The 23180-nt window shown below is 41.9% G+C and overlaps 2 protein-coding genes and 3 non-coding genes across 5 annotated transcripts; 1 reads left to right on the top strand and 4 right to left on the bottom strand.

The window, feature by feature from the left end:
- Window positions 1-28: 28 nt before the first annotated feature.
- On the bottom strand, window positions 29-4946 carry rab7a (RAB7a, member RAS oncogene family). The gene is made up of 6 exons (XM_063474633.1): window positions 4609-4946; window positions 2953-3031; window positions 2643-2769; window positions 1926-2144; window positions 1624-1752; window positions 29-1516 (listed from the first exon to the last, which is right to left on the bottom strand). Exons 2-6 carry the CDS (start codon window positions 3003-3005, stop codon window positions 1421-1423), a joined length of 624 nt encoding a protein of 207 aa, XP_063330703.1. The 5' UTR covers window positions 3006-3031; window positions 4609-4946; the 3' UTR covers window positions 29-1420.
- Window positions 4947-5463: 517 nt separating this feature from the next.
- trnaf-gaa (transfer RNA phenylalanine (anticodon GAA)) lies at window positions 5464-5536 on the bottom strand. Its single transcript has one exon. It is a non-coding gene; the product is annotated as a tRNA-Phe (tRNA).
- Window positions 5537-6528: 992 nt separating this feature from the next.
- trnaf-gaa (transfer RNA phenylalanine (anticodon GAA)) lies at window positions 6529-6601 on the bottom strand. Its single transcript has one exon. It is a non-coding gene; the product is annotated as a tRNA-Phe (tRNA).
- Window positions 6602-8574: 1973 nt separating this feature from the next.
- Window positions 8575-8647, bottom strand: trnaf-gaa (transfer RNA phenylalanine (anticodon GAA)). The gene has a single exon. It is a non-coding gene; the product is annotated as a tRNA-Phe (tRNA).
- A 269-nt stretch (window positions 8648-8916) lies between these two features.
- rpn1 (ribophorin I) lies at window positions 8917-14545 on the top strand. Its single transcript, XM_063474630.1, has 10 exons — window positions 8917-9281; window positions 10236-10300; window positions 10584-10890; window positions 10984-11193; window positions 11276-11468; window positions 11558-11657; window positions 11752-11890; window positions 13012-13131; window positions 13257-13502; window positions 13590-14545. Exons 1-10 carry the CDS (start codon window positions 9042-9044, stop codon window positions 13770-13772), a joined length of 1803 nt encoding a protein of 600 aa, XP_063330700.1. The 5' UTR covers window positions 8917-9041; the 3' UTR covers window positions 13773-14545.
- The last annotated feature ends 8635 nt before the right edge of the window (window positions 14546-23180 follow it).

Here is a 23180-nt window from a genome sequence, read left to right as displayed (position 1 = left end):
GTTCATCAATAAATGTCAGACACAATAATGCTTTATTCAAGGTTTTTTATTACCCTTATTACTTGAAACAATGTAGATGCTATGCATTATCATATTAATAATATAATAATGATGAATGCCAACACTCTCCCCCCACATTTGTCCTTCAGAGTTACAGTATGTATGTCATCTTGTTTCAAAGTTTTAAAATAATACGAACAGACAGTTAAAGATCTGATCAGTTAAAAGAAATGTCAAGCACTTGAATCGTATGCCAACACGAGCATCTGGCAGAGTCAGATATGGAGATTTACAACACAACTTTATGTTTTCCCCACACAATGATTGAGAGGTCTGCAAATATACAAAGTTGCAACAGTTGACAATAAAAAGAAATGTACTAGCTAATAGTACTGGGTTATGAATGACAATTTGTACTTAAGAAAAATCTCTCCTCTAGGACTATCTGGTAGACTGACATGCTGTCTTGATTTGGTTCATGTCAAATGTTCTATCTGGAATTTTACAACCTTCATTTCCCCAACAGAGGAACAGCACTTGGACGCAGGAACTGAGTCTGTATTCACACAATGTTCTCATCCTGAGCTACAATTGTGTTTATTGTGGCTCCAAAATGAGATGTTTCAGCAAGTTTTCAGTTACCGAAGATGAAAGCAAAAAAAAAAGAATCTGTACACACTTGTCTAATGGACTTGTTATTGATCTGCCTTTCCAATTCTATACCAATTACTAAGAATCAGCAGGCAGTATGATGATATCATCTACACTTTTACACAGTATCCCTGTTTAAGTGTCAGAATTATGTTTTTTAAAGATTTTTATGAGGTCAAGTGAAACCACATTAACAAGTGTTTCAGAGTGAAACTAACATAAGTCACAACACAAATGAGTAAGAAGGGGGAGCAGTGTTTCTACTATTCATGCAGCAGCAGTGGGCTGTGAAAGTAAGAAAACCACTTAAAAAAAAAGTTTAACTTAAATTAGAAATAGAAATACAAATAACTAAAGAAGTAATGCTTTGATTTCCCACTTGGACATATTCAAATAAAAACTGTTACAACCAAAACTGGGACTGAAAGCATTGATAAACATAGAACTCCAAGTGAGATCAGCCCATACCACCACTGCCATGAAAAAGTATGAGAAAACACTGGGAAGTCATAGGCTTAATACAAATAAATGTTGTATTGTTCCCTCGAGGGGTTCTTTGGGCTAGGAAATTTTGATTTTTATAGAAAATGTGTATACATAAGGAGGTGAGTGCAGCATGTTTGTGTATACTAGTATTCTCAATAAGTGGGATGCTGCTTGTATGTTGGGCAATAGGGAATAACATAGTGAGCCATGGGAAAGAGGATATATAGACAAGGCAAGACAGGGTAGTGAGGGCATGACAACCCTCTGAAGATCTTCAGAGTCCTCAGCAGCTGCAGGTCTCTGCTGACGGCTTGGCTCGCTCGTTTCTGTCCAGTTTAATTGGCTCAGGGAACTCGTTGTACAACTCCACCTCGGTCTCCTGAAATCAAACAAGGTAACAGAGTCTGTGTGCAGCTCTACAGCTCAGTCTCCATGAAGTTGTGTGTCTAAAACTGCCCAACAGCTTTCCTGCTGACATCACCTTACCTGTTTAAGAGCATTGCGTGCAATAGTTTGGAAGGCCTGCTCCACATTGATTGCTTCCTTGGCGCTGGTTTCAAAATATGGGATGTTGTTCTTGCTCTGGCACCAAGCTTGTGCTCGCTTGGTTGTTACCTGAAACACAAAGAAGATGGTGAGGTTAAAAACATCTGGCAAAACACAAGTTATTCTTGTTTCATTAAGCCATTCGTATGACAAATTACCAACATCTGTCACACATTTTTGATAAAAGATGATGCATCACTTACATGATGTAACACATCTGGCACAGTTAAATTTGAACACACCTGTCTGTTTTCCAAGTCGATCTTGTTGCCCAGCACCACAAAGGGGAAGTTTTCAGGGTCTCGTGGGCTGGCCTGAATCAAGAACTCGTCCCTCCAGCTGTCTAGGGTCTTGAAGGTGTTGGGTGCAGTGACGTCAAACACCAGGACACAGCAGTCTGCTCCACGGTAGAATGCCACACCTAAGGACTGGAACCTCTCCTGACCTGCTGTGTCCCAAATCTAAGAGACAAGAATCTTTATGCTTACAGGCCCCAAATAAACAGAAATTAAACAAACAAAAAAACAACAACCCAACAACACTGGTTTGTATGGTTGAAATTAACCACATCTAACTTTTACCCCTAATTTGAGTTTTTCACTTTTTTTGTAGTTTTTAAGAAATAAAAATGAGAAAAAAGTATAACTAGGTTAATTGCCTTTGTAGGTCAGACGGTCACCTACATTGTCCAGTTTTAAAACTCATCTTAAAACGCATTGATACTTTCAGGCTTTTGACCCAGCATGAGACATTGATCTTAGTTGTTTTAACTGTTTTATAGTTGCCTATTTTTACTTCTTTTTTTATTGTTTTCAATGTACTTATTAATTTTTGTGTATAGCGCTTTGTGTCCGCTGCGAGTGTTTATAAAGTGCTTTATAAACAAAGTTGTCATGGTACATAAGACTTAACATTTCAATCAGTTTTTCAGTATTCTTGTAAGCATATTTTGGCAGTACCTGCATTGTGACAAGTCTGTCGTCCACCATTACTTCTTTTGTCAGGAAATCAGCGCCTATTGTGGCTTTGTACTGGTTGCTGAACTTCTTATTCACATATTGATTCATCAACGAGGTCTTCCCAACTCTAGAACAAAAATTGCAGAACAATATTTAACACACATGAGGGGAAGAAACAAACGAAACAAAATCACCGCAATGAACTCATTTGTAAAGCTTATAAATCATACTTATTCCTACTGGTGTCTAATTTAAATGAGCCATTATTCAGACCCCTTTAGTATTGAAGCAGCTGCTCAGCATCACTTACCCCGAGTCTCCGAGGATGATGACTTTGAGTAATACTTTCTTCCTCGACGTCATTGTGCCACAGCCGCGAAGACAACAAACTTTATTAGAAGAGAAGAGAAGTAAGCACTAGAAAAGCTCAAATGAGACAAACGAGACTAAGACTAAGTGCACCAACTGCTCCTGTACTTGTCTTTTCTTCACTTTGGAAACAAAGAAAACGGCTACACTGTACCACGAGGCTCAAAATATAACAATGCAATGTTGAGGCTGTTGATCTGAGCTGACATTTGGTTCTTTTTGTTATGCTGTAAAGCATTCATTTTGTTCTATTTATATAGCATATACACCATTCAATGGAATAAACTACATTGTTTCATTTTGAAGCGACCATTCTTGGAGGTTTATAAGAACAAACGTCAAAAGAAATGGAAGCATGCCCAGTTAGTCCAAAACCTAAAGGGTATGAATAAATTTTGATGATGTCTTCTCTGAAATCTGCATTTATCCAAATACAAGGCAGGTATTGCACACCGTTTAGCTTCACAATTTAGTTCATAAGTCTTAATAAACATTTCCCGTTTGTTAAATTTGAGGAAATGGGAAAATGTATTATAGTTGTCAGCCATTTTCTATTCTTTCCCCCCCCTCTCAAATGTAGTACATCCTGCTCTCATTGTTTAATCTCTGTTAAGGGGTGACACAAAATCCAAGAGCTGCAATAAACATCCCAGACCCTGCTGATCACAAGTCTAGTTTGTTTGTTTGTTTGTTTGTTTGTATGTATGTGTATAACTAAAATCCAGATGTCAAATATCCTCATCCTTTGTGCCTGCTCAAGACCTCACTGAGCATTTCCGACTTGGACCGAGTGTGCTACGTACTAATAACTACCTTTCACTGCTGTAGTGACCAAAGTCCAAACTCAATTACAGAAAGGCTTTATCAGTCCAATCGGGATTTTTTTTTTTTTTTTATCTTGGAGACAACATTACTGAAAGAAAGTACAGATCCTGCAGTGTTTCACGGATCACCCCATTATGAGAACAAGTAACCACGGCTCGAGGCAAAACTAGCATAGCGCTATGCGGCTCTCATAATCTGTGCCCCATGACACTGTGTCAGCGACTGATCACATGGTTAAAACACAGGACCAACGGAACCATGACTTGGCAAGCATGTTGAGCATAATAAGTACTTTAGCTGGCCTCGGTGCACCAAGGGGTAGGATCCATCGATAAGGACTCAACTGTAAATCCGGCTAACTGTAGTTATTTTCACTTTATACATTGTAAAACAATGTTGCACTTGCATTGAAGCAAACGGTCGTGAAGACTTTGAACGTATTTGCAAGGGGCTAGCTAGTCAGAAAAAAAATTACATTTAAAACACTAAATGCTGCATAGTTAATTGAGTAAATGCAACAAAAGGGTGAAGCTGGAAAACACTGTCACTAATAAATACAACATAATTTCAAAACAATGGCGGTTGGGGCGTTTTTCCTTTTCTTTTTTGGACAGTGTCGACTAGCTACCACATCTGTGACACTTCTGATTTTTTGCTAACGTTTCGTTAGCTACGCAAGCCTGATTGACCAATTTAAAACTTAGATAACGACATCTATACTATTATCATATGCTATCACTAAAATAAACAATCAAAGTCACCACAAACCAACCTGGGCAGTGGTCCTTCAACAAACAGATGTCAAAAGTGGACTTTTCCTTTGCTTCGTCTGGAAGGCTAACGCACAGGCTAGCGAGCAAGCTAACGGCTCCTCCAAATGTCTGGCGTAACAAAACAACACGTACACAGCGTCGACAGCTAATTTATTTCTGACAGCGAGCCCCTCAAATGGCCCTTTTTATCGAAATCAATACTGCCAGTGCCGAAGTTTAACTCCCTTTGTCTAACGATTTGGTAAAATGCTCTCTTGTCCAGTTCCCGTTGACGCTCGCTTTTCCTGTCGAGCTAACGTGCTAGCTTTTAGCGGAGCTATGTTCACTTCCTCCAAAACAAGAACCGTCATGAGCGCTGACGTCACGCGCTACCGTGACACACAGCTGCTAATGTTTGCCCATACTGTATATATAACATTATGGAAGGACTCCGACCTTTATATATGTAGTAAAATAAACAACCTTGACTACCCTTCAATGATGAAAGTAAGGAAACTTATTCTTATTATGAAATTCCACTATTTTATTTCGTTACGGAGTTTCTATAACTATGAAGCTAAAATTACCCATCCAACCATGTCGTATATGTTGTTGAAATCTATAACTTATAAGAATTGAAGTTGTTTTTGTCCAATGTCACCTCATCTTTTAAAGAGCTTCCATCAGTTCATCAGATTATTATTGTTATGATTATTGTTTGTTTGTTTTTTTTACTTAAGAATTTTTGTTAAAAGCTGAAACTTCATAACCATTGTCAGGTTATCCAACGTACTTGACAAATAGGGAAACTTGGCAGAAAGGTTTTAACTTGAGGTGATACTCCATTCGCACTAAGTCAAAAGTCATTCCTGATCTGCCGAAACCCGGGATCGAACCAGGGACCTTTAGATCTTCAGTCTAACGCTCTCCCAACTGAGCTATTTCGGCTATATATAGGGTTGGAAAAGAAATACAAACTGGCGACTGGCCAGATGGTAGAACTGAAACATTTCAGATTGTTTATTTGAAATTCAGGATCAGTCATTGACCCTAACTGGGGCAGAATTAAACATACACTATCTACTAATTGGTAAGTTGGTGCCCCAATCCCTGGCTCTTTCAATCTGTATTTCAAAGTGTCCTGAGGTAAGAATGTACAAAGAAGTGAAAAAACTTGGGATACAAAAAAACCCCTCACCACAACAAATAATGGGACACGGGAAAGAAATAAGTATTGTGTTAGTTTCTATTGGCTTGTACTGCATATAAAACACCAGGCCATGACCACAGGGTATTTAATATGTTATGCACCAGCACAAGCATAAATACACCAACGACATTAGCCACTTACCTACCACGAAGTTTAAATCACTCATTAGTTTGTGTTTCTACAACTCGCTTGCTGCTATTTTCTGATTCTTCCTCTTTTCTCCTGAGGGATTTGATACATTATTTATCTGACCCATGTTTAGAATTTGCTGTATTAGCTGCCAAAACCCAGGATTGAACAAGGGTGCTTTTTTCGTATATAGCACAGTAGTAACAAAATTCGAGAATTACCATAACCCTGTCCTGAGAATTGTGACTGTGGGTTCCCCAAAAAGATAAAAATTTGCTGGTCTTTGAGGGATGATGGGAGAACCTCAAAGAATGAAATGGTAAAACAGCACAGGAGTGATCATATGCACACGAAGCACATGAAGAAAAAAGATCATAGAGGTGAAGGATGTGTTAAGAGATACTGCTTTGATGCAGACATGTGAGTTGATTAAGTGATGCATACAATGGTTAGCATTTGGATCTCATACAATATGAAATACAGGTTCAAAGCCACATACCTCCGCATACCGCAATTACTGTGATACAAACTAAACACAGTCTACTATATGAACTGAGACATATTTGATGATGGCAAAGGCTTTAAAAGCTATCCCAAATTCTGCCGAAACCCGGGATCGAACCAGGGACCTTTAGATCTTCAGTCTAACGCTCTCCCAACTGAGCTATTTCGGCCTCTAGGTTTACATAAAAAGACAAACATACAGCTCACTAGCCTATAATATCACTAAAACGTTTAAGATCGCTTGACACTGAGAATCAGTCATTGACCCCAGCTTTATAAATTATATCTATTTATAAATTAATCCCTGCACAATTCTTTCTACGGTGGCCACTGTGTCTCTCTTGTGCTTACCTCAGCTGTCAATATATGTCCACATCTATTTATTCTAGAGGCTGTAAAACTTTGTGAAAGTAATCACAGTAATTGTAAAGTCAGTGAAGATAAATTAAATGGTAAATGCTGCTGTTTTTCTGCCGGTTGCCGGCGTTAATGAAACTGTGTTTGAAGTCGATCTAACATTGCTGGACGCTTAGTGAATAAACTCTAATACGATGTGAAAATGTAATCAAATTGTTTAGGTCACTTGAGCTGGATGTTACCTGGCATAATATCAGCTTATAACGAGCTGTTTAGCTAGCTCTCGTCAGACAGCTGATGAGAGCTAGCTAAACACAATAAGTAATTGTGTCAATATCTGGAATAAAGGAGTATGTTTAGTCCCATGTGTATTATATAATTCAGAAGATGCGGCTTGGGGTGAGGAGGAAGATGATGACCTTTTACCCAGAAGCTGGTCATGTTGTTTCTTTCCTTCATGTTTCACTTCTTTGTGAAGGTGGCCCCTTCTCAGATGATAAAATATAGGTATGATCCTTGAAGGTTCAGACATTAATTTAAAATTGCCTCCAAGGAACATAGATTAGATTAGATTAGATAAAACTTTATTAGTCCCTTGGGTGGGTTCCTCCGGGAAATTCTGTTTCCAATAGCACAGCACCGATAGAAGTTACAGAATGTGAGCAGAAATATACCATATATACACATATATAAATACAGAGACATATATAAATACAGAGTATACAAAAGGGATAAATAGAATAAATAGCACTGTTGGATATTAACAAAAAGTATTGCACAGTGAAAAGGCACTACAGCTTAGTTGTCCCCCCCCTCCTTTGTCCTCCTGTTTCCCCTCCCTCTCCCCTCCAGAGAGGAGTTAAACAGTTTGATGGCGTGTGGGACAAAGGAGTTTTTAAGTCTGTTGGTTCTTGACTTTGGGAGAAGCAACCTGTCACTGAACAGACTCCCCTGGTTGTTTATGGCCGTGTGCAGAGGATGCCCAGCATTGTCCATAAACATCCTCAGGAGCTTCCTGCAGATGTTAAAAGACCTCAGCCTCCTAAGGAAGTACAGTCGGCTTTGGGCTTTTTTATACAGGTGCTCTGTGTTGCACGACCAGTCCACGTACATGAGTGTGTACCAATTCTCTTCTCTTCTGCCTTTTGTAATGGGATTAAGACAGAATGGTATATTGATGATGGTGTGAAAACATGGTGGCTTCCAAAAAAACATCCACAGCTCTGTATATTTACTGAATTAATTGATTGTTGATTTAATGGATTCTAAGTGTATGAGAATGCATCAGTTTGTCGGAAAATGTATTACACACTAATCAATGCAGATTCATGAGTAATCATTGTTTGTTTTTTCTATTAAAGAACCCAAAGAGTTAATGACTGTACTTTCAAGACTACTCATTTTAAACTGAAAAACAGTCAATGGAGCAGACGTATATATGCCCTCAGTGATACCACTACCTTTTTCATGCTGTATTAAAAGATTATCTCAGAATCTCGGACAAACAATGCACTATGCATCCATTCAACAGTCTGTAGTAGCAACACAAATATATGAAAAAGCAAAAAAAAAGAAGAAAAGCTAGTTGAGTGTTGTAATTATTTTTGTAGTTGATTCCCCCCTTCATCTTTTAACATTTTTAAAATCTTAACAAATGTAATACCAGATATGATGTAATTACTGTGATAGTGCGCTCAGTGTGCTGTAAAACCAAAAACCAATGTGGTAAGAGAAAAACTGTGGTAACACAACGGCGAGGTGTATCTTTAAAATGTTTCCCAACTCCTGCCGAAACCCGGGATCGAACCAGGGACCTTTAGATCTTCAGTCTAACGCTCTCCCAACTGAGCTATTTCGGCTTGCTGCACTTTGTGCAAACATGCTAATCTACGTCATCACAGCCAGAAATGGCAGCAACACAATAAGTTTGTTGCTGCTCTAGTGATAAACTAAGACGACCACCATCATTATGTTTGACTTTTGCGCTGTAGAAAAAAACGACAAACTGTATGATTCCTTTATTTTGCAAAACAGTTTTTGAAAGCCACGTTAATTGACGGCTTTTCTGTTTCGCAACCGCTTCCGACGCACTGCACGTTGCAAAAGTGCGCGTAGTGACGTCATCACGTCGTACTGAATGAGGCGTCATCCTTTCCGATGTAGAGCGGCACGGCGGCCTTTCTTTGCTGCTCTACATTTCTTCCACTCTTAACCCAGTAACTACAGCATTTCAGCTCCTATCTTATTTTAACCATGACCCAAACCTCCCCGCTTTTCACCGCCTACCTGCTGCTCCTGGCTGCTCTGGGTCCGCAGGTTTCAGCGGACGGTTTGGTAAACGAGGATGTGAAGAGGACAGTGGACCTGAGCACGCATCTGGCCAAGATCACTGCCGAAATCGTGCTGTCCAACCAGGGGAACTCGGCCGTGCACAGTTTCATACTCGCAGTGGAGGAGGGCCTGGCTCCGCATCTGGCATACATCGGAGCTTCGGTGAGCTAACATCAGTGAATGAAACGGCGCTAACACCTCCGCCTGTAGCCGGCTAGCTAGCTTTAGCTTGTTAGCTATTCTGTTGCAAACTACACATGCAGTGCTGTGCACTGTCTTTACAGCTTGCAGTTTTTTCTTTTTGTGAGGTGCCAACAGCAAACCTGCAGAAGTCAGTGCCCTCCCGTAGTAAAAGGTCACGGCTTGTTCATTGAATGCATGGAAGCAAAGCTACTGGCTATGATACAGTGTGATTCTGTTGGCAGTGAGCTCTGCAAGCGGGGAGTCACATAGCCACAGTTAGCTAACAGTAGCAAGTATTACGAGCTCGGTATGGGTATGTGCAGTGCATTCACCCCAGTTCAGGAAATGTAGTTATTTATGCCCAGAAGAGCCATATTTATTTTAAAGTGCCATGGATGTGGGTAACAAGACATTGACTTCCGCAGGGCTCCACGCTCTGTCAGTGGCTGAATGACACGTATGCGCTGGGCAGCTTACTTCCGTGTGTGACTGCGCACAAGCCTGCCCCCTTCCACTATGAATGAAACCGTAACAATGCTCCTGTTTGACAGAATAATGACACAATAACAGATACGTTACAAACGATTCCCTCAAAGTCCTATAGTGTTGTAGCACGATCCTATATGCCTGTGTTTGTGGCACCCCTGCATCATCATAACGGTGTTAGTCAAGTAACAACATTGCTACTGACCAATGAAGTTAGCATTAGCCAAGAAGTTAGCTAATGCTATTAAAAAAAACTGTCACTAGCAAACCAACGACACTAACCTAAATTGGCTAACAGCAAACCTAACTCGATAAAATATTTGTTACATTTCATAAATTAATGAAGAAATTACTTGAAACGCTTACCATTTATTCAAGAAGAGACTTATCGTGCAATGAAAACTGCATACATTACACAAATATTCTTTGACTGCTGTGCTTTCACAGGTGAAGGGTGATGAAGAGGAGGATGGCACACTTGAACTACAGCAGACAACAATTCAGGGTCAAAGGTGAGAGATCAGACACTGTCTACTAAGCAGATTATAAACACCTTACATGATGAAAACAGACTGCAGAACTGGTGCATTTGAAGGACCATTTTATTTTCTGGAAGATGGTAGGGTTGCTGGTTTCTGGCGAAAATCATAGTCATGATTATTTTTGATCAATATCCAAAACAGGATTTCTTAACTTGTCTGTCTTACTCGTGCACTCGTTCATGTCCCGAGAATCTGATGTGATCCATCAAATATGTCTTACCTGTGCTCCTCTCTGTCATCTCTTCTGCAACAGTGGGGAGTTTTATAAAGTGCAGCTGCCCTCCAGCTTGGCTGCAGGTGCTCAGCTGAAGACCAAGGTGGAGATGACGTTCAGCCACGTCCTGAAGCCCTTCCCTACACACATCACCCAGGCTGAGCGTCAGCTGGTGATTTTCCAGGGGGACCACTACTTCTACTCCCCGTATCCCACCCGCACCCAGACTACACGCGTCCGCCTTGCATCCAAGACCGCGGAGAGCTACACAAAGCTGGGCAACCCAAGCAAAACCGATGAGATTATTGAGTATGGACCCTTCCGCGACATTGCTCCATTTAGCAAGGTACAACTCTGACCTGGTTTGATTAGCTTATAGCAAAGCTACAAAACAGCTGCTAAACTGATCTGCTGTTTGCTTGTGTTCTCCGCTGTCCAGGACACAATGAAGATCCATTATGAAAACAACACACCCTTCCTCACCATCAGCAGCATCACTCGTACCATCGAGGTGTCTCACTGGGGCAACATTGCAGTGGAAGAAACCATCGACCTGAGGCACACCGGAGCCATTCTGAAGGGCCCCTTTTCACGTTATGATTACCAGCGTCAGTCAGACAGCGGCATCTCATCTATCAAGTCCTTCAAGGTTTGTGTTTTTCTAGACACCCAACCACTGTCACTTGAGCTTTCACAGTTTCTCTGATAATTATATCCATTCTTCTCACCAGACTATCCTCCCTGCCTCGGCCCAAGACGTTTACTATCGGGATGAGATTGGAAACATCTCCACCTCCCACTTGCAGGTTCTGGATGACTCAGTGGAGGTAGAGGTCAGGCCTCGTTTTCCTTTGTTTGGAGGCTGGAAGACTCACTACATAATTGGCTACAATCTGCCTAGTTATGAGTACCTTTACATGCTGGGTGAGTCGATTTCTGATAACCAGTTTTGTTAATTAAACACTGAATCTCTGGATGCCTTAGCTTATATGTTGTGCCATTGTATATCCCAGGTGATCAGTATGCATTGAAGATGAGACTAGTTGACCATGTGTATGATGACCAGGTGATTGATGAAATGACTGTGAAAATCATCCTGCCAGAGGGAGCCAGGTCAGTGCAAACACACCTAAAGTATCTCCTTTGAGGAGCGTTTACAGGGCTTGATATTTATTTTCCCTTCTATATCTTTGTCTTGTCTTCTCAGAAACATTCATGTGGATACACCTTACAAAATCAGTCGCATGCCGAACCAGCTGCACTATACATACCTGGACACTTTTGGGCGGCCAGTGCTGGTGGCCACCAAGAACAACCTGGTGGAGCAGCACATTCAGGATTTCGTGGTAAGATGCACCGTAGAAGAAGACAAAAATCCATTCATGGTGTCTCAGGTTTGAGGTTATTCAGATCAGAAGTGGTCTTCTCTTTGTAACTAAGGAAGCAGTTAGAACCTGTCACTCTTTATCAATATGCAGTATCATCAGGGCGAGGGTATAATGCCACAGTAAATTTAGGCTTGGAGGCTCTTTGCTGCATCATCTTTGAGTTCATAGTTCAAAAATAGGTCTCCACTAACTTCCATCTGTGCTGATGCTAACGTGGTAGCGACGTGTTTTATGTGTACACACGAACACTTAATATTTACAAGCAGGTTTTTGAGTTGGTTACCACAAATTTATGAATCACATGTCCAAGTATGTTGAAGCTGTACAGTTTTGTTTTTTTTTTTTGTTTTTTTTCTTGGCTTCAACAGATCTTGGCAGACACCTGTCTGCACTGAAGTGTACTTCACAACAGCAACATTTTACACACTGATTTAATTATTTGATAACTTGATCATCTTTCTTCTTGCCGTAGCATTAGGTCAGTGAGCTAGGTATTTAATATCATCTGCATATAGATTCATAACATTTCTTTTTTACGATTGTAATCTCTTTCTGTCTGTCAAAAAAAAAAAAAAAAGGGTTAACACTTCACACTGAAAAAACTTTCCTGGCAAATCTTTTTGTTAACTTACCTGAGTACCTGTTAATTTGAAATAAATTTCTCAGCTTAGGGAAAAATTGTAACTTATAGGCTGACACACTGACTGGATCACAGTGGCTTTGGCTTAAGTACAGTTAGAGATCCTTACTGCTTTTCTTTATTTCTCCACACATTTTATGTTATTTTTGCAACAAAATGGAAAAAAAGAAAGGGAAAGAAAAAAAAAAAGCTTCATGCTCGATACTGTTGGGGGAAATACTGCAGCCTGATTAGACTGGCAGAAGAGTTGTGTGAATGTGCTGAGCGGTAAAATTGAGAGCTGTATAAAAATGGCAGTAATCGGGGGTCTTTTTTCCCGCAATTAATCATCATGATGTCAATATTGATTGCACAACACATTGGCTATATAATGATGACAGCGCTGACATTTAAACTGTTTCCATGTGATTCTATGTGCCCCCTCTCTCTTGATCACCAGGTTCACTATAACTTCAATAAGATCCTGATGCTGCAGGAGCCTCTCTTGGTTGTAGGTGCCTTCTACATACTCTTCTTCACCGTTATCATCTATGTACGTCTGGACTTCGCCATCACAAAGGTATGAAAACACCTTTCTAGTTGATGTTGGCCTCATTTTACCTGATCTCTCCTCATTAAGCAGCTACCCTGCACAAAAGTAGATTTATGGTGTTCATTTCACTCTGTTTTCTTGTCTTTGCTCAGGATCCAGCTGCTGAGGTTCGCATGAAGGTCGCATCCATCACAGAGCAGGTGCTAACTCTGGTCAACAAACGTCTGGGCCTGTACCGCCACATGGACGAGGTGGTCAACCGCTACAAGCAGTCCCGCGACACGGGGGCGCTCAACAGCGGCCGGAAGACTCTGGAGGCCGACCACCGCACTCTCACCAATGAAATCAGCTCGCTGCAGGCCCGCCTCAAGGCAGAGGGCTCTGACTTGGCCGACAAGGTGAGTGATTTTGGGAGATTGTGAGGAAAATTAGATTTTTATTAATGGGACGTGCAGCAGTAGTGCCTTACCTCTCTGTCCCGTCAGGTCGGAGAGGTGCAGAAGCTGGACGGCCAGGTGAAGGAGCTGGTGTGCCGCTCCTGCCAGGAAGCGGAGAGGCTGGTGGCGGGGAAAGTCAAGAAGGAGGCCTACATTGAGAGCGAGAAGAATCTGACCAGCAAGAGGCAAGAGCTCGTCGGCCGCATTGACAGTCTGCTGGATGCCCTTTAAACTGCGACACGCTGACAGGCACCCTCGCCGTAACATAAACCAACTGTTTGTATGAGAATCTGATGAAGTGACTCATGCTCACACTTTTCTTGTTTTAGTATTTTACCATCCAGACATGGACTATGAACACCGGCTCTTACGGTAGTGATGGGTTTATCCAAACACTCGTGCCTTGCGATAAACTTGAAGTCACTCAGCTCTAGAGCAGCTTCATCACAACTGTTTGGCTTTTTTTGTTTGTTTTTCTTTTTGTTGGTTTTTCAGTGGAGCTAAAACTTTGTCACAGATTTGTTCTTCCGTTCCATGTTCAAATCTGTCTCTTTTTTTTTCCACTCTGAAGTTAAGGGTTAAGGGACTTTTTGAAACGAATAGCTGAACGGCCCGAGTGTTTTCAGTCTCCTGTCTTTACTCGTATACTGTACTTTAAAACTGAATCATCTCTAACTTTTAAGTTTGAAGATGACTTGCTTTTTTTTTTGCCATCTGTTTATCTTTTTTGCACTTGCATTTTGTTTTTACTCTCCCCTGCCCGACGTGTGTATTTGAAAAAATCCAAAGCTCTGATTCTGTCATCCCATAATGCTTGTTTTAGATGTCCCTCAGTCTTATTTTCTACATTTTTCTTGGTATAAATGTTTTTTTGACTGTGAGATTAAACAATAAAAGAGATTAGCTTGTATGTGAGAAAAGACATTGAAGCTGGAAAACACATTTGTGAAATGGGCAGTAATGTGGAAAACTGTCAAATTTGAAATAAAGTTTTGAGAGACTCATTCTTGTTGGAAGTTGTGATTTTGGCATGCAGTACCCCTGGTTCATCATAAGGGGGTGTGCTTGTGTCAATAACTAGCGTGTTACTATGCTGGAGAAAAAAAGTCAAACCGTATTAAACTGCATTTTGATCCCACTTGTGCCTTCGAATACCGAGATAACTAAAATTAACACTGTGCCATCCTGACATCATCAAAACAAGAAAAAGCCACTTTTCCACACCGACTAGTTCATTTAAAACTGGCACTTCAGAGGGAATTTCCTGCTCATTGTTGCATTCCTTGCTTGAAAGTAACCCCACCTATGGCCTTCTCCTACCCAGTCAGCAGTGGAGCTGACCTGCCTCAAGCACAGTATGAGCTCAGGACAAACAGAAGGGTCAGTCTGAGGTCATCGCTTTCCCTCAGAGGTCACCAGGGGTCCTGGCAGGTCATTTCCTGCTCCATAATAACAGCCCAGTTCCCCTCACAATGATAGTGTGCGCATATTGTATGTGCCATACAATAATCATTCAGTAAATACGCAGCAGGGAGAGAGCAAAGACAATGTCTGTTAGCACTGATGCTTGGTTGCTGGTGAAAGACCACACAATGGTGATTTTGTTTGTATGTTTTTACTCGAGTGGAGATTTGGAGCGGCGCGAGTCCAGAGAGCCGCACAGTCTCATTCTCACAGCAGCGGGCTCACGTCCACCTCAGCACCAGAGACGGGGTTTTTTTTAATGTGGAAGTGTTAAATGACATTGAGACCTTAAAGACAGAACACTGACAAATACATTGATCAGCCACTTAATTAGGTATACCTGTTCAACTGCTCGTTATAGCAAATGCCTCATCGGCCAATCTAACAACATGTAGTGAAGAAAACTTGCTGAAGTTCAAACCGAGCATCAGAATGGGGAAGAAAGGTGATTTAAGTGACATGGATGTTAGTGCCAGGTGGGCTGAAACTGCTGATCTACTGGGAGCGGCGGTTCCCTGGGTGAAAATGCCTTGTTGCTGTCAGAGGGCTCAAATCTTCTCAAACTGATTCCTTGAACGTCACATAAATCTAATGGAGCACCTTTGGGACGCGGGTGAATAGGAAATTGGACAAATCTGCTGGACGACGGACAAAATTTTCTGAACATCTTACTGGATCTGCTAGAGAGGTGTAACTAATGAAGTGGCCAGTGAGCTTACTTTCTCTCTAACTTCAGAGCAGCACTTCATCATACAGAGGTGATGATGGAGACTAATATATATGCAACACATCTTTTAGAATGAATGACATCAACATAATTTATCAAGTTGCAAGTTAAACATGAACTCATTTACTAAATCTTTCATGGAGTTACGAAACTTTAAATGTTTACTTTAAATTGAAGCAAGTTTCTGCCTTAATGGCTGCAATCATGACAGAGACAAAGTTGTGTATCGTATATCAGCAAACACATACTGAACAAAATGTTTGCTGAAATAGGCCAAATTATCAGTTTATAGCTCTTTGGGAATCATTTTGTTGTTCCAATACAAGTTTATACCCATCAAACTGTTTTCTTTGGCATTTCTATAGATTCAGCTAAAGAAATGGGAACAGCCTAAAGATACAATTTAAAATGAGTGAAAAAGCAGTCCAAATAAAAACTTAAAAAGACCTTCAGCAGACCTTCACTTTAAAAATGAAGAGAAAGTCTGGCCCATCAGAAGATATTAAGAAATAAAGGGTGGCTCAAGACTTTTGCACACTACTGCAGGCTGTGTCTTTTTTCCCCGGAATAACCTACAAAAGGACCTGAAGGTATCAAAGCTAGAAATTGGAATGCTCTTACAGTTGTACTTAAACTCTACTTGTGTTGTCTCTGGTATTTTACTCTGATGGAGATGCCATCAAACGTGGCTGCACCTTAGTGCTCGTGTTAAACATGAGTCTGTTGATGCATTCGCTTCCCTACACGGCTGTTTCTTCACTGAGAGAGCATTGTCTTGTTGTGGCTCATTGGAGGCCTTTCAGTCTTTTCAGTTCTGGGCCAGGATATGATTACCGGTCACAGAGGAGCTGCGGTTTATCTGTTGGTGTAAACCGAGCAAAATACTGTTTGAACCGGAATTCGTGTGCAGCACTGTATCCTGATGTGGCAAACCGTGTGTGTGTGTGTGTGTGTGTGTGTTTGAGGTGGATGGTGGGGTTTGTGCAGGGTGTTGGACTGGTTGGGCCATGCGGTTGAGCTGTCACGGTCCCCCCTCAGGCATGGAGTCGATTATTATCTTCCTTTCCTGAAGTATAGTAATGATGCAGAGTGTGTTCATTCTTTATCTGCCAGAAATAATGAATATGCAAAAAAAAAAGAAGGGGGAAAAAAAAAGATTTGGAGTCAAACTAGATATCAGTTGAAGAGGTAATCCACAAGTCCCTAGGCTTGGTGACGTGGTGGTGATTGATTACATTGAGGGCTCACCTGCAGTACTCTCCCTCTTAATCTTTCTTGCTCTCAAATACACACACACACAACTACACACACACAAAGAGAGAGAGAGGCAGAAGTCACCAGTCAGGGAACAATATCCTGCTCAGAGGACCCTTCACAGCACACTCTCATAAATCACTGAGACAGAGCCACCACCCTCACTGTCAGCATGTTATTATGCGCACACTCTCAGGTCCACGCTCCTCATGACATACATTCATTCAGTTCATCCACTCCTCATACTCAGCCATAAAGGAATATCATCAAAAAGAAGAAATATGAGTCAAATCTAACCGCAAAACTCGCCCTCAAACACACGCCTCACCTGCACTGATTCCCTCTGGCTCCGCTTAAAACACGCTTTTTTCTTTCCTTTTTTTTTTTTTTCTTTTTTTACAACAGGAGCTCTGTGTCCCACTCTGCCGCGGCCCTCTGCACCGGCCATTCCTCAGTGACAGGGCGCCGGGATGAGGGGATGAGAGGCTCTTGAAGGGCGAGGTGAGGAGTGGATGAAAGCCCCCGCGGCTCAGGTCCCAGGGCTCTGCCTCCTGTGCAGGTGGCAGGTGTGATGTGGCCGGGTGCAGAAGCGTCAGGGTGAGGAAGAGGAGGACAATGAAGGCGTCTGTAGCCCCGGTTGCAGCTGCAGGAGGCGGGGAGGAGCGGGGCTGACAGATATGACATTCAGACAGGCAGAGGAAGGGAAGGACAGTGTAGGAGCGCAGAGATGGAGATGGGACTTCAAACAGAGGATTGGGGGTTGGGTGGGTGGGGGCATTCTTGTCTGGTATGGAGAAGGTGGGGATGGAGGGACAGTGAGAACGATGGATGGCACAAAAAACAACAACCCCCCCCATGAATCCAGAGTTCACCGTTGTGGTCCTCTTGTGCAGATGTTTACACCGTGCACGCTCACTCAAAGCCCCTGCCTATATCTCTGCGCATATTGATGTCAGCCTCCTTCCCTGTATGGATTTGTATTGATGAGACAGTAATCCTCTTCCCTTGCCGCCCTTATGTGCAACTGTCCACAGCTCCCACTAAGACCCACTGATCTCTGCCACATGGCGCTCCATCAAAGCACCGATGGTCATGCCTCTCAGGGCAAGTTTTTGGCAAAAAAAACGTGCCCGTGCAGCTCATGTCTGTCCCTCAGTGCAGGGGATAAGCTGCAGATGAAGGCCTGACGCTACTTTGTATCATCTTGGATCATACGAAGACAAGTGAAACAAAGCTGCTCTCTGTTAAAAGCCACTCTCGTCTGAGCGTGTGCACGGGCACACACACGTTTCCTACTTTCTCTATCAGACCTGATTAGAGTGACAGGGGCACTTCCCATTGGCTGTGAGAGTGGCCCTCTCCTTCCCAGGGCAGCCAATTTCCCCTACTCCAGAGCTGATAGGAAACTTTGATTGTCCACTGAGCTCAGAAGAGACAAAGAGAGTTTTCCTCTCGCAATCCACATATCACTCTATCAGATCTCTTCCTACAATACAGCCCCCCCACCCCCCTGCAAACACACACATTATTTTTTTCTTTCTCTCCTCCTTTCCTCCATCATTTCTCCCTCCTGAATTTTGGAAGCCTAATTTACATGGGCTCCACATTGTGAGTCCATTAAACTGGTACTGACTGCTTTGATGGGCAGGAAGTTTCACTTCATGTGGTGACATCTGCATCCTGTGACACAACCCTGCCCTAGGTACATGATTTACTCTCTCAGCTTACCACTATCCTCTAATAGCAGTCTGCTATTAGCACGGGTGGATGTGACCAGCAGCATTTGCATACTGGTACGTGTGCATGGTGGGTGTGAAGAGGACCCAGAATGAGCAAGGCGTCAAAACATGTGGGGAGAACCAACAGGAAACATCTCCCCCTTCTCTCTCTCTCTCCACCCTCTCTGAGAACACACTTCCTGTCAGAACTCCTCTAACTTCCTGTCCAGCCACCGGGAATCCCAGCTGGAACATTCCAGCTGTGCACTAGTCTCCCTCCCTTGCTGTGCTGCTTGAATACCACAGTTTCTTTGTTACCCAGTCTTCAGAGACTCGGAAAGTATTTGCACCCTTTCACTTTCTTTGCACAATTTAGCCTGCTTTATGTGATACATGGGAACGCGAACACATTTGTTTTGTATATAAACGTAAGTGTCATAATGACAGAGAGAAAACATTTTATAAGTTCATTTATTTATTTTTAATGTTTTAAAGAAAAAGACAGAGACATTTGCCAAACTGAACAGAGTAAGGCACGAGAGTAATGTACCCGTTATATGTAAAGCTCACAATTCACTTTGAACCACAAAGTCAAGGGAACTCTCTGTAGACTTCTGCTGGAAATTTGGAAAAGCACATTTCAAAGGTATGAAATAATTTGGAAAGTCTTGGATATTCTCAAGAAGCCTGTGAAACAACAATAACAGTGAAATAGTAACAGAGAGACTGATCCTTCTCAGCTGCTCTCCATCAAGTCAGACATTTACCCTTAGAACAGCCACCGTAACTATATAATGTTGCCACATCCACATATTTAGTAAAATACAACATTAAAGGACATTCCCTGGTCTGATGAGATAAAAGCTGAACTATCTGGGCAAAGCTCGAAGCACAGTGTCTGGCACACCCCGTGTTCATCACTTCGACTACTAAAGCCATCCCTACAGAGAAGGACGGTGACAGCGGCATCGCGACTATATGGGAACTTCTCAGTAGCAGGAAAAGGGAGACTGGACTGAACTGAGTGAAGAATGAATGCAGCCAATTACACCGAAGACCCTGAAAAAGTGATCAGAGACTGGTGCGACAGTTCAGCTTTCATAGCACAGCTTCCTATCCCGCCTGACAGAGTCCAAGGACACATACGCACAGGTGTAGCCTTGGAATGTTTTGCCCAAAGGTTTTAAAAAATATAAAAGATACAGGCCAATGAAAGTAAGAGTGCACAAAACAGGCTGATCAATGAGGAGGGTATTGGAAAATGCTGTTTAAAAAACTATACAAATATATATAAAGATGAATAATTCTATATACTAGCAGAGCAAATGATTATGGAAACAAAGTGGGGAAACTACAGGGATAAAAATGGAGCCTATGCTTTCACTGCAGATGGTTTAGTCAGCTTGTTAGACCTCAGTATTTGAACCAGCTCCACCCACAGCGTCTGGTGCAGCAGACAGGCAATTCAAAAGGTGGGAAACAAAAAACAAACATATTAATGCAATGACAGAGCAATGTTAGCCGTACGTCCTCGCCATCACTGAAGACCACAAAGCAGTGTCAAAGTGTGTATTTATTTGAATCTGGGTGCAGTGTGTGTAGCTCCAGCAACTGCAGCAAAAGCGAACTTCAAATTAGCTGTGGTAGAGGTGTGGAAGAGTGTGAAACCATAAATGTGAATGAGTTATGAGTGCAGTGTAGAGAGGGGATAAATATTAGCAAAAATTGTTATTTCAGGTGGGTGGATGTGGGTACATTCGCTATCACTCGGAGAGAGAGACACGATAGCCAAGAGCAGTGTGATAAAGTGCACTAATCCAGGCCTGCAGATTCTATGACCCAATGATTTGCTGCTGAAAACATGCTGGAACACTTTTAATGTAAAAACTAAATCCATATGACGTTTTGAACTGCTGATTTTAGAGCAGGACTGCAACAGAAGTGTTAAAGTGAGGGTGATTTGCTTTCTGAATCCAAGTACTGTACGTTTCTCCTACAGTACATCCCTTCCTCGCCAGGGGTCGCTATATAACAGCACATGGTCTCCTGGCCCGCTGTCTCTCCTGCAGAAACTCGCAGTCTCAGTCTTGGGGATAACCGTGGTCTCGCTGTCTCCTCACAAGGCTCCAGTTTACATGACTAGTTTTTGAAGCGCAGTAAAACGGGACAGTGCCATTAGTCTAATGGCATTACATCAAATGACACACGCATGTTTATGAATGTGCCCTCACGCGTGGGGCCATATGGCAGCGAAAAGAGCAGGTTTGGTGACTTTGTATATGACCTTTTCGGAAAGAGAGCTAATCCCGAGCTATAATAGACTCCGGGACCGATATGGAAAACTGCTGCACCGTTATCTCGGTTGTCTAGGAGACCATCAGAGCACCGGGCCGGTGGAGATGCCGTGGTATTAAAAGGGGGGAGAGTGTGTGCGTGCTAGTGTGTGTGTGTGTGTCTACTGGAGACTGTTTTCTTTTTTTCTGTTTTTTCTATAAGTGTCATTCTTGAATGCTGCGTCTCGTGCTCGATTAAGAACGCACAACTATTTTCTTACCACATTTACAACGAAGCCTTTTTTTAGTGGTGAAATTACAAGTTCCATTTTAAAGAAAGGTCAGTCCTCAGAATAGTGGATTGGACAGATTAAAATGCACTTTACTGACATGAATTGCAAAATTTAGACGAAGCTGAACTGAATTGTGGCGGAGGAGGCGCATTCATTCAACCAAATGCCACAGCAGTTTGTTTAAGTGATAACACGGGCCTTTAAAGCGAGGCCCGTGTTGCTGCTGTGGAGGAGCAGGCCTGCTGACCGGACAAATCAGAGAAAACTAACGGTGCATGTTAAGCGGCTTATCCCATTGTGGAAATGAAGATAATGCTATCGTGTTCCGATGTGTTTATTAGGACGGAATCATTTTCACAAGTGCAATTATAGCTGGAAATTGAGCTTTATCACCTTATCTGTACTGTAGATAGTCTGATTCCCAACCTACTAAAAAAAACAACTGAAATTATGTTTGGAAATGTGTGACAATATTGCCTCATTTAGTAAAATCCCAAAATAAGCTGCATCATAAATTCCCAAAAGATGGGATGCATTTTAAAAAAGAAGAAGAAGAAGAAAGAGGAGAGACAGATTAATCTAACACAGAGCAAAGGATGAGGCTAATCAGAGAGATAGCATCATATCGCATTGATGTATGGTTAATACGGCGTGCGGTGATATGTAAAGTGCGTGCACCAGTGTTCCGGCCAATAAACTCCTTCTAATGTCAAATAGAGCTTATATTAGCTGCAGCGGAAAACGTGTAAATACGTCTCATTCCCTGCGCCTATCTGTCTCTATCAACCTGCGGGATCCCCTCCACCCCCCCACAAATGATGCATTAGATGCATTGAATGTATTTGTTGTGCAAGTTTGAAAAGGCGGCGATAATCTGGGAGTGAGAGATAAGGAACACCAATTTATTCAGCAGCACTTTGGACCCCGCTTCCAGCCTCGGTCGGTGCTGACACCCCCAGCAGTTTGCTGATAACGATTAGGCCATTTATTATCTTCACAGAGAACAAAGATTGCGCGGTGCCGATGAAATATTACCCCTGGTAATAATCAGAAGGAGAAGGACCCTGGCATCTAATGCAGTGTGCATATAATATCTCCCTGACGAAAGCCGTGCACACACACAAACACACACACACACACACACACACACACACACACAAACGGATTAACAAAACAAATACTATTTATTAAATATTGCTAAATATTTATTATAATATTAAGTTTTTGTGAATTTGATTTGAGAGAAACATTCAACTTATTGGAAAGTAATAATAATGATGTAATTGAGAGACATCATTAAAAAAACAACTACCGAATAAATTGTAACTGTTGTTAAAAGACACATATGTGAACTCACATTTATTGGGTTTGCATTATCAACTTAATAAAAATACACAACGATGTTTAGTCCACAACAACTCGCTAAAACGACCTAACATAAGCCAACAGTTTTCAGATTTAAAATATTAAAAACAAATAAAACAAAAAAGAATGCTTTATTTCAAATCCGCAAAACCTTATACTTTTAGACTGTTAAGAGTCCAAATAATACTGAGAAAGTATATAAAGTGCTTATGTTAGCCTATTCGCTTCTATTATTCGTGCCTCCAAGCTCTTTGCTCTGACGAGTCCAAACATTAAAACAAATGTTTACCAATTCAGTCAGACTTCACATTTTATGTTCTTTTCTCTTCCCGTTTTGTTGCATGTGTGTATATGTGTGTGTGCGCACTCTGGGGAGCACGGGCCCCGAGTTGCAGAGGTCCTCGCGCCCCTTGCACCTGCCTGGCTTCGGCGCAACGCACGAGCCCAGGTCGCGTGCAAGAGATTTTAGAGGCTTTGCATGTTTTACAAAGTTGTTGTTGCTGTGTGGGATATAAAGCCCCCCCCCCCAAACACACACAGACAAA

This window comes from Pelmatolapia mariae, linkage group LG5, assembly GCF_036321145.2.
Source record: "Pelmatolapia mariae isolate MD_Pm_ZW linkage group LG5, Pm_UMD_F_2, whole genome shotgun sequence".
NCBI lineage: Eukaryota > Metazoa > Chordata > Actinopteri > Cichliformes > Cichlidae > Pelmatolapia > Pelmatolapia mariae.
Note: the sequence above shows the minus strand (reverse complement) of the source record. Positions and strands in the feature narration are given on the sequence as shown.